The 12360-nt window shown below is 33.7% G+C and overlaps 1 protein-coding gene across 1 annotated transcript in view; it reads right to left on the minus strand.

The window, feature by feature from the left end:
• The window catches only part of LOC148953145 (uncharacterized), a 51721-nt gene that overhangs the window by 3629 nt on the left and 35732 nt on the right, over positions 1–12360 (minus strand). Inside the window, exons 4-6 of the mRNA XM_089087545.1 lie at positions 3938–4068; positions 2772–2942; positions 1686–1825 (exon numbers count right to left, since the gene is read on the minus strand). Of these exons, the coding sequence (XP_088943671.1) occupies positions 1686–1825; positions 2772–2942; positions 3938–4068 (442 nt within the window). The remainder of the gene's footprint in view (positions 1–1685; positions 1826–2771; positions 2943–3937; positions 4069–12360) is intronic.

Here is a 12360-nt window from a genome sequence, read left to right on the forward strand (position 1 = left end):
TTACAACTTTAGAAATGGGGGTTATAAATAAAGGTAGAAAGATCGTAACCAAATAAATTTAACCATTAAGGCACGATAGAAGTTTAGTTTACATTATAGTATTTGAAATAAAAAAAGACAGACTGTTCATGGAAATGTATGATAAGTGAACAATGGCTCTTGTCTGCAAGAACTGAAAGTAAAACAAAACATACTAATAAAACGTATAATTTTAGCCCAAACGCTAACCTGAACACAGGGGTAATCGTACCGAACCTGTGGTCACACAATATCGGGATAGTTCTTATTCAAACAAAAACCTAAAATTCTATTGTCTTTTTTTTTATAATAACAAGATTGCACCACAACAAAGCGGCATTTTCCACCAAAGGAAATTTCCTTGGCTCAAAGAGGAGCAAAATATAATCATAAAAAAAATTAGGAGAGAGTCCATCAACAAGAGGATGGTAAGAGGTCTGTTTATATACAACTTTCCAGTTGTGGTTTTTAGTCTTAATAATTTACAGTGTAGGGTAAAACAAATAAAAATCAGTATATACAGAACTGAAATACTGTGCTTAAAAAAGAAACTTAAAATACAGGGCGTGGGGAAGGTTTGTGGGAGAGGGGCAATGGCTATTTCATCTGTGGTGGAAACTTACGTATCTTATGAATGGCTAACATAAATTGGATTAAAAATGACCTTGATCTAAATAATAACTATAAATAATGAAAGTGAAGGGCAACGTTAAAACTTAAATGAACGGAGTTTCCTAAATAGGACTGGGACTGCCAGTTTCCTCTTATTAAGCACTGTGACTTCTTATTTTCACTTTTCTGAACGCCCTTCAGAATCCAACAAATATACCAGCTGATGGTGGTAGATTTTACCAGTAGCCTCGGGAAACATTTTAGCTGAACATACTATTTTTTTAAGCAAATTTATCTAAGAGAACCTTTTATTGATGAAACATTGTGATGATAATCTAAACTTCAGCTTAAAAGGCAGTCATTTGATGAGATGGAGGAATCCTCCTCTTTATGGCTAGGACAATTCTTTTTTCTCTTAAAGTTTAACAGTGCTCTTTACATTCATTGAAAATAATTTTGTTTTTTTCTATTTTAATGAAAATTACCTCGATACTTGTAATCGAAATAATTTGAAACCTAGACATCAAAGATGCATCTGAACCAAAGATAAATGCTCGTTAAATGCAAGACAATCAAAAGCTTTCTGCGTTGTGGTAATAATAAATAAATAATTAAAAAATAAAATATGCATTTAGTTGTCTCAAGAAAATATTTTCAAGAATGCAATGTTTATGTTTCCAAGGCAATAGACCCTCATCCCCACACTAAAAATCTGGGTATGAGCATGGGGAAAAAGTTGTGATTTCTTCCGTAGAGGAGATCCAACGTAATTTAAACATCATCTTCTATGCACTCCATTTACACAAAAAGATTCCCAACAATCAAAAGTAGAACAATATTTCTTTTGTAAATTTATGTTTTGGTGTGTTTCTCTGATCCAGAGAAGAAGTGCGCTAGTAATACTTGATGACACCGTCGTTTAAGAATAACGCAGTTGACCTTTTTTTTTCTTTTTGGAATATGACCAGAAAATAAAACTATAAACTTGAAAAACTGGAGACATAAGCAAAACAAGTAATAAGCAATCTGTTTCCTAAGAAGAAAATAATACTTACTGACTCCTGTCTGACACAGATGGTGTATTGTTGGTTGGACAATTGCCTTGATGAAGTGGGGGATAGCGTGTCAAAATTGAAGTTGAATGATTTGATCCTTCCTGAAAATCCAGTATAGTACTGAAGACAGCCAGGTGGTGCTAGAATGAATAAAATGTCAGCAATAAAGTAACACTATTCAAGCTCAGCTCCAAGTGCATAGTTGCAGGTTGGGCCAGCGTTCCTTCCCGCCACGAAAAAATTTCCCAGAAAATTCCTCCCCACCCCAACTTCATGGAAAATTCTCCCATGTGCAAAATTGAGCAGCCGCAGAGAAACTACAAAATGGGTACCTTGAAATGTCGATCAGATGTCCTAAGAGATAACAAAATGACTAGACCTCTGTTTTTTTAATAAGATTTAAGAAGCCTTTTTAGTAACAAAATTGAAAAAAAAAAATCAATGGAACGAAACAGCTCATCACATTTTCTGGACAAAAATGCGAACGAAACAAACCAGATCAGTAAGTAACGCTCCGGTGTTGCCTATAGTAAAGGGTTAAAAAACTTCAATGCATTATTATTATTATTATTATTTTACCGTTATCCCCCCCCCCCCCAAATTAATTAAAACTAATATGCAATAATATGCTCTTTTGGTGGAGTAGGGGCTAAAAAGGCCCCTTCACACAGTGATGTTAATTTTAAAAAAATATAAAGGGGTATGAATTTTCCAAAATCTAGGGCGGGGGAAGGCAATTTTTTCCGATTAAAATGACCCTCCCCCCACCTCCCGAAGAGAAATCAATGAAAATTCCAAAAAAATGTATTTTCAGTCTAGAGTCTTAGTTATAGTCTTATATATAAGAAAGAGGATCTATAGGGGGGTGGGGTAATTGCCCCACTTGACCTGTCCCCCCCTCCAATAGGTACCCCTACCTTCATGGCTATTAATATATCTCTCCCGGAATAGAGCCCTAGCTATCCTTACCTGTGTCTAAGCTGTAAGCAGGAAAGTTCGAAATCCAATTAGGCGAAGTTTACCGTAAGCGTAAAGAAAAACAAAATAATGATAAATAAATTGTCTTGCCAATTTCAGTGAACATACCTTGAAGTTGAGCTCCTTTATCCGTTAGTAGACCTGCATTTGTATAATCACATGGTATTTGAGTCGTAAAAATTCTCCAATTTCTGGAAGGTGGGAATGTGAGTCCAAGAGGTTGAGAGGTCAGAATGTTAATTTGAGCCGGTTTTTCACCAAAACCAATGTGAAGGTACACTAAAATAATATAATTATTTTAAAACTGACAAACATAGAATTGTGACAGATTATGGAATTTGGGAATTTTTTAATGTCTAATTTAGATTAGTAAAAACAAAGATTCCTTCGTTAAGATTTTCGTTATCTTGACAAAAATACACCAAAATTAAAATGAAAACTTTGACATAAAAATTTACACGCATATATGTTACAAATATTAAATTAATCTTTGAATTTGACAAAAAATGATTGATTTACTTTAACGGACAATTAATATAATGGTATATGAGTAGGCTAAAGAGAACTAGAACAGACCAACCATTGAAAAAGGGCTGGTAAAATAAAAGGAGAGAAAGAAAGAGAGAAGGAATTACAGCTAGGCTAAACCTGACATACAGTAGAAGTCAAATGTGTCTGCCCATACAAGTTTAATAAACTTCGGGTTTTGTTGTTAATGTGTTTTATTTCTTTTTAATAAAAACCCCTTTTCTCTCTAAATGGAAATTGCGCTGCACGGAAGCACTTCCAGATCATTCAGCGAGTAAAAAACTTAAAAATTTTTTTTTATCAAAATAATTTTTTTTTCAGATTTGCAATGCTTCAAAAAATCCGTTGCGCCGTATAAAGTTGCTACTTATAATAGCTCTATACATGTAATGTCGTAATTAATTAATTAATAATATTGCGGTAAGTTTTTGAGAAACCGGTTAAATTCTATGACGAGTGCAAGGGACAAAAAAACATGAAACTATAGCATCAGTAGATTTGTTACATGCCATCCAATGGTATTATATGTACTCAAAGAAATCTTTTTTAAAGTAATTATAACAGAACATAAAATGAAAGTTCACCACAATAGAATCAAAAGGAAATATTTTCGTTTTGTAATAAACAATCCTTTGGTTGCAGCCGAGTATGATTCTGTTCTTATCTGTCAACGAGAATAAACCTTGTTCATGATTATTCAGTTTGGGTTTTGCAAAAAAAAAACAACACATTACTAAATGACTTACTATGCTGCCCAGGGTTATCTCCACATATTGCTGGGATCTGATTAACTGTTCCAGAAACTTCAAATCTGTCAAATACGCAGCGATGTTCAGAGACATCTGGCTGTGCTAATGAAAACACTTCAAAATCCAATCTGTGAAGTTGATAAGTAATTAGTGTTGTTCCTTGCTTCAAATGTGGGAAAGATATAGGTAATGTCAATCTAATAAATTCTTTAAAATTAATAATTTCAAATTAAAAATCAATAAAAAATTGGTTTTCATTCAAACAATTCGAAAGACTATTACACAAAAACTATGGGTACTAGAATACGTCTGCTTATGTTCTGATGATATTTCGTAGTGTAAAAAGTTGAAAAATGAAAGCACTTTAAACCAAAAACTTGATTACTTGTTGTATAACTTTTAGACTAAAAAGACACCAAATCTAGTAAATTAAACAGTTACAATATTACGATAAATAGATAAGTGTCATCGGGTGGTCATGACACAATTGGAGTTCACTTTTCTTGGATTCACTAAGAAAAGCGAAGAGCCATATTGAAACTTAAGACGAGCAGAAATAAAGTCCTATAATAATTCAAACCTAAAACGACCTGAAACTACTGTCAAAGAATAATAAGAAAACCCAGAAAAAGCAGAAATTAAAACGAATAACTACATCAAACACAAAGATAACAGGACAGGTATATAAATATATATATATATATATATATATATATATATATATATATATATATATATATATATATATATATATATAAATAATAATAATAATAACAATAATATTTTATTGCCCGTCAAAATCAAACAAAAGAGTCGGAGTACATAAAAATACAAGAAAAAGACAAACAAGAAAAACAAATATACACGACAAAAACAAAACACATAAACATCGAAGTGTTAGACTCAATGTAATACTTACTAGTAAGAAAAGACTGGTTAAACTACAGACAAAACAAAAACGAAGTAAGTTTTTTGGCGGAGGATTTCAAACCACGGATGGCTTTTAACATTATTATTGAACTTTGATGTCTGATTAAAGCGGGGCTCCCACGGCGTCAATAAGGTTCTCTACAAAGTTAATTAACTGTCTTCCTTGCAAAACTTTATTGACTTTATTGCTGCCGGAAAAAATTTGAAATTTATTTAACTTTTTCAAGAAAGTCCGCAAAGTTCAGCCAATAGCAGAAGACGTGTGGAAAATTTCAAATAAACAACATACAAATAAGTTTCTACAAATATAATCGTGTGTACTTGTTTAAATATTTAGCCTGGTAAAAGAAACAAAAACTATTTTTATTCAGTATTAAAAGGAAAAAATGCTTAAAAAGATGGCTTTCTCAGCTCCATGTCTGAGTATTTCAGTTACTTTTCTATGAAAAACTGTTGTTAAGTCAAAAAGATGAAATCCTTGTGTGAGCGGGACAAACTTTATGGTTTGCACTTTAATGACAAACTTTATTAACTCTATTGACGCCGTGGGATCCCCGCTTAATTATTGCTGAAGCTGAATCTGCTGTATTATAATTCCTAATAAGAAAAGAATTTCGGGACCAAAGCGGGAGACGAAGTTGAAACTTAGCACACTTTAAGAAAATAGATTGAAGTTTACATTTATTGCACTCGGGAAAAATTCTGCAAAAAGAGATCAAATACAAAAAATGGGAGAAAGGGCCATTGTATTATAAAGATAAGCTAAAACTTTTCTGTTGAACCTCAACTTATTTGAAATAATTTTACTATATACAAAACCGGTTCGCTTCTGTAGATGGTCGATAAGCCCTTGAAGGGTTGTTTTTAGAGTTGCACCGATAGGAAGGCCAAGGTATGTAATGAACTGGACTGGCTTAACATTTGTATTTCCAAGAGCAATCGTAAAACCATCGGTGACTGATTTCCAATTAAAAAGCAGGATTTCCGACTTTTCTGCGTTAAACTCTATTCCGAGCTGCTTGTTTTCCTCTATACCCGTAAACGTATGTAAAAGTTTTCCTCTATACCCGAAACAGTGCGACTCGAATTAAATATATCATCCGCGCATGGTATTAACGAAACATCGATACATCGCAGGATACAAATTGTTTTACATCTCTCTTTCCCTCGGATTATTGTATTATTAAAAGCAGTAGGTGAAGTTATTGCCCCTTGTCGAGCTCCATTTTTAACCGAGACAAAAGGATTATTTTTACTTTATGATCCGGATGCTGATGCGAGAACTTAAGTTCGGCTTTCAGATTTGCATACATATCTTTTAAAGGAAGAAGGGTTCCTTTTTTTTTTACACCGCGCTTTCCCATATCCAATATCAACGCATCATGAATCAAAGAGTCAAAGGCACATTGAACATCGTACGCCACGAGAGCCAAACTTTCTCCAGTTTTCTCCAGTTTTACACCGCGCTTTCCCATATCCAATATCAACGCATCATGAATAAAAGAGTCAAAGGCACATTGAACATCGTACGCCACGAGAGCCAAACTCTCCAGTTTTCTCGGCATCAACGAGAATAGATGCTACGGCAGACAACGCATGACAACAACCCAGACGCGGCTGGAATCCAAACTGTGAGTCCGGGCTATAACACTTATTTCGGACCTCATTAATTATCAAAAGCTCAAATATTTTACAAAAAGTTGTCGAACCCGTAATTGGCCGAAAAGACGAACACTCCCGATGAGGTTTACCTTTCCTAGGGATCGGAGTTAAAGCCCCAATACAAAAAGATGACGGAACTATTCCGGTGACGAAAATCATTTGAAATAACAGAGTAATATGGTGAAGGAATAATTGACTACATATTTTGACATGGAACGCGGAAATGTTATCTGAACCCCTGGATTTCTTTTCCTTAAGGCGATTAATAGCCTTCATTACACACTCTAGAGAAACCACAACATCAGAATCAGATGAACTAGCTAAGAAAGAATCTAACTGTCACTTAAAATAATCCGCAAGGCTTTTTTTCAGGGGCAGAGAACACGTTCTCATAATATTCAACCCAAGTTGATTCAGGGATGTCATAATCTGATAAATTATTAAGGCAATTACTCTGTGGTTTTAGCACACATTTTTCAAAGCTTATTTGGATTACTATGAACTTTTTAATAATAAACTGACAGAATTGAGCTCCTATGCTTGGAAAGCTCATTTGCGAACCGTTTCTTAGTATGCAATCTTATCTGATTTATACTACCAGACCTAGGAGAGCCCCAGTCTCTCCAAATTTTCAACCAAAATTTGCCCTATGCTTCACAAAGAGTTGGGTTCTTTGACCACCCGATAATTTCCGTCTCACTTTTAAGACACTTAATAGGAACAGCCGCAAGTTCGGCAACACGCAAAGAATTAATCAATTCGGCACAGTATACATTTAGCTTCACTCGCCTATCAACTAAATCTGCACGAGCAGACTTACAAAGTAGATCATAGGGCACACGGATTTTGTCTAAGATTACACCACACGACTTTATTTTACATCACACGACGAATTTTTGAACATTAACCCTAGACCAATTCGGTAACCTAATCCACCTTTTACTCAACTCGGCGCTGTCCATATCTTGTGGTAACTGAGCCCACGGGAAATATGCTCTGAACTTGAGTGGGAGATGGTCAGACGTAAAGTTATTATCAAACAGTTCGTGGTAACGAACTGTAAGTAAGGAGCGACCCGGCTCAATGGTAACCGAAACTGTAGAAAACGGGTTTTTGATACAAATAGATATATCAAAAGAATTAAATCTCAATGCTGATTTCAAATATATAACTTTCATTAATTTTAGTGCTAATCATCAAAAGTTACGCGCCTGAGAAAATTTGGCTGATTTTCAAAAAAGGGGGAAATACCCCCTAAAAGTTATAGAACCTTAATGAAAATCACACCATCATATTCAGCGTATCAGATAACCCTACTGTAGAGGTTTCAAGCTCCTATCTGCAAAAGTGTGGACTTTTACATTTTTTGCCAGAAGAAAGATCACGGATGCGTGTTTATCTGTTTTTTGTCTTTTTTTGTTTTTTTTTTCCCAGGGGTGATCGTATCGACCCAATGATCCTAAAACATCGTAGGAGGGCTCATTCGAGCGCAAGTTAAAAGTTCTAGTTCACTTTTTAATTGACCAAAAAAAATGGAGGGCAACTAGGCCCCCTCCCACGCTTATTTTTTTCCCAAATTCACCCGATCAAAATTTTGAGATAGCCATTTTGGTCAGCATGGTCGATAATATGATAAATATGTCTTTTATGTTGACTTAATCCCCCGAAGTTCTCAGAGGGAGGGCTAAAAGCTATGAACTTTACCCAATGTTAACATATGGTATTGGTTATTGGGAAGTATACAGAAGTTTTCAGGAGGTTTTTTTTGTGGTTGTGGGTCGTAAGGGGGGGTCGGGGGGTATGTTGGAGGATGTGTTCATGAAGGAAGTTTTCCTGTGGGAAGGTAAATTGCCAAGAAAGGGGGGCCGGACTTGCCAGCATTATTTATTGGTTATTGGGAAGTATACAACCATTTTCAGGAAGGATTTTTTTTAGAGGGGGGGGGGCTTGAGGAGGGAGTTACTATGGAGAATATGTCCGTGTAGGATGTTTCGTTGGGGGAAGGGACTTTTCCATGAAGGGGGCGCCGGATTTCCAAGCATTATTTAAGAAACGATCAGAAATTAAATAAAAAAAACAAGTTTTTTTCAACTGAAATGTAAGAAGGAATATTAGAACTTAAAACGAACAGAAATTATAACATATGTGAGGGGGTTCTCCCCCAAGTCAATACCTCGTTCTTTATGCTACAGTTTTTTTTAGCGCTTTCAAAAGAGCTATCTATTCTAATTAAACGGCCTTTGTGATTCAGGGGTTTGTGAATAAAATTTTTTTTTAACTTTTAACGTAAAGAGCGTGGTATTGAGTAAGGGGAGAACCCCTTCATATACGTAATAACATATACGTAATAAAAAAAACAATAAAAAAACAAGCGATACGGCTCAATAGTAATCGAAACTTTTAAAAACGGAATTTTGATGTCAATAAATGTATCAAAAGATTGTGTTTATAATGCTGATCCTAAATATATAAATTTTATTAAGTTTAGTATTACTCATCAAAGGCTACGAGCCTGAGAAAATTTACTCGATTTTTTAAAGAAGGGGGAAACATCCCCTGCAAGTGAAAGAATTTTAATGAAAATCATACCATCAGATTCAGCGTATCAGAAAACCCTATTACATAGGTTTCAAGCTCATATCTGGAAAAATCTGCAACTTTGTATTTTTTGCCAGAAGAAAAATATACGAATATAGAAGTTAGTTACGTAAGTTAATTTGTAAAGACATCCATTTAGCAAAAGAAAAGTAAAATTTTTATGCAAATAAAAGCTGAATTAACTAAAAAACGAACAAAAATTAAATAAAAAGAAACAAGTTTTATTTGAACTGAAAGTAAGGAGCGACATTCAAACTCAAAACAAACATAAATTATTCCATATATAAAAGGGGCTGCCCCCTCTTCAACGCCCCGCTATTTACGCTAAAGTTTGACTTTTTCTAACAACTCTGTTTTTTAAAACAGTAAAAAACTTTAACGTAAAGAGCGAGCCGTTGAGGAGGGGACAGCCCTTTTCATATACGGAATAATATCTGTTCGTTTTAAGTTTCAATGTCGCTCCTTGCTTTCAGTTGAAAAAACTTGTTTTTTTATTTAATCCATAACAAGCACAGAGGGAATATTAACAGATTGGCTTGCTATATATATATATATATATATATATATATATATATATATATATATATATATATATATATATATATATATATATATATATATATATATATATATATATATATATATATATATATATATATATATATATATATATATATATATATATATATATATATATATATATATATATATATATATATATATATATATATATATATATATATATATATATATATATATATATATATACATATGACTAATTAAATCGTAAAACTTAACATGAATACTCAAGTCACAGTTAAGACTAACAGCAAACAGGAGATTGACAACTACCCTCCTCCCCTCCCTAACCTAAAATCTTCCAAACCTATTGTTTCGATTGTGTTTGATTGAAAATTGTTTTTAACACTGTGCTATAGTTTTTCAAAACTTCGACGAAAAATAAAAATTAATCATTGCCATAATCAAGATGACTGCAAAGAACTAATGAAAACGAACTGATGGCTTAACATATAATGATTTGAAATCCTGGAAATCTCAGCAATTTAAGATTTAAGATTTTATTTAATAGTAACTTTTTTATTTTTCAGATGTTATAATTATAAAAATCATGTTTAAAAAGTATATTGATTTTCGTAAACTGCAAATGACAAAATAGACTTTAGAAGGTTTACGGTTAAGCGGGGGGGGGGGGGGGGTAGCAGTACAACTCCTGTTTGTAGCAGTTTTTATTTTGAGTTAAACTTGAGTATGCATTTTAATTTTTACTCGTTTTAAGATTTAATTATTAACCTCTTTCAGGACCTGTTATTTCAAAGTGATTATTTACTTTAATTTTTGTTCATTTTCGGCTTCAAATATTCTTTGACGATAATTTCTGGTCATTTTAATTTTGAATAATTATCTAACTTTATTTCTGCTCGTCTTAAGTTCTAATATAAATTTTTACATTTCTTTCAAAAGACTCTCTTTGGAATTTTCAAAAATTAATTTATGTTTATTTGTCATTGCCAAAGTTTAATTATTGGTTAATATATCGAATGTTTCTCCTGTTTTTCAGGTAACTGGATCAAGAATTAGAATATCGGATTCTTATTTAAATTCTTAAATTGCATAAGGTGACCTAAAAACAGTTTCAATTCCTTGAACTAAACTTTTAATTCAGAAGTTATTTAGAGATAATATGCTCGAAAGACTCCACCTGGGAGAGCGCTCAAAAGATTATATTTGAATAAAAAAGAAATGGAAGAACAGATATATAACAAAGAAATTACTCTGCTCTCTTTATTTATGGCTCTTTAAACTCTTTTATCTGTTTTTTTTTTTTTTTTTTTTTTTTTTTTTTTTACATGAGCGTTTGTTAGATGTGGTGCGGAAAGAATATGACTCTCACAACCTGGACCCACATAATATCTTTTGATTGAGTTCAAGATCCCTCTCAAAATTTCCTGCAATTCTAAACTTAATACCTGAACGGTTCTTGGAATATTTAATATACACCCTTCTGACAGCCTGGGTGCGGACAATATCTTTCGATCAAGTTCATCACCACCATCAATAGTCTTCGAAAGTTTTAACTAAGTATGCTACCATTAGCCGCTCCTGAGATATTGCACACTGGCTCTTTTGACAATTGGGATGTACTTAGTTACTTTTAATTAAGTTTACCCTCCCCCACGGTATTTTGACAACCTGGATGCAGATGGTGTCTTTTGATTTTACACAACATACTCATCGAGATTTCCTGGAAGTTTCAATTTTATAATCTCAATCTTTCTTGAGCTATTGCAGATACGCCCTTTTGACAAACGGGATGGTCATGGTTTTTAACGTTTAACACCCTCTACAACATTCTCTGTAATTTTCAACTTAATGACCCTTAGGTTTTTTGAGATTTTGAAGATATGCTGTTTTCACAGCCATGGATGCATATAGTGTCTTTTCATTTAGTTTAACATTCCCAATAGTTGTCCATGAAAGTTTCAACTTAATACCCGAAGTCGTTCCTGAGATTAATGTAGATATGCCCAGATTCCCCCTTTTGACAACCCTGATAAAATAGTGTCTTTTGATTTAGGCCAACACATCTCCCCCTCAATATCCTCTGAAATTTTCAACTTAATATTCTTAGCAGTTCCTGAGATATCACAGATACGCCGGTTTTAGCACCCAGATGCAGATAGAGTCTTTTGATTTAGGCCAACATCCCTCTTGATATTCCATGAAATATTCAATTTAATAATCTTGGCAATTCCTGAGATATTGCAAATAAGTCTTTTTGACAACCTCAATGCATTTTAGAACTTTTGGTTAACTTCAATAGCAGTAGGAGTAGCAGTTATAGTAGTAACAGTCAAAGTAAAAATTAGATTAGTAGTAGTAGCAGTAGTGGGTGTAATAGTCACAGTCAATATTGGAGTAGTAGTAGTAATAGTAGTTTTAGTCATAATCAGTTGCTGTTGCAGTCAAAAATCATCGCAGTCATAGTCCCAGCTCCAATATTCACAGTCGCAAGTAGTCGTAGTGGCAAGCAGTCGCAGTTGAAAGTAGTCACATTCGCAAGTAGTCCTAGTCACAGCAAACGTCACATATGCAGTCACAGTATTAGTAGTAAGTCACAATTGAAGTTGTACTAGTAGTAGTAGTAGTAGTCATAGTCGCAAGTAGTTGCTGCCACAGTCTCAACTGTCGCAGTCACCCTTGCAGTCCCA

Source organism: Artemia sp. Qi Xiang Cuo, chromosome 4 (genome assembly GCF_049724085.1).
Source record: "Artemia sp. Qi Xiang Cuo chromosome 4, ASM4972408v1, whole genome shotgun sequence".
Taxonomy (NCBI): domain Eukaryota; kingdom Metazoa; phylum Arthropoda; class Branchiopoda; order Anostraca; family Artemiidae; genus Artemia; species Artemia sp. Qi Xiang Cuo.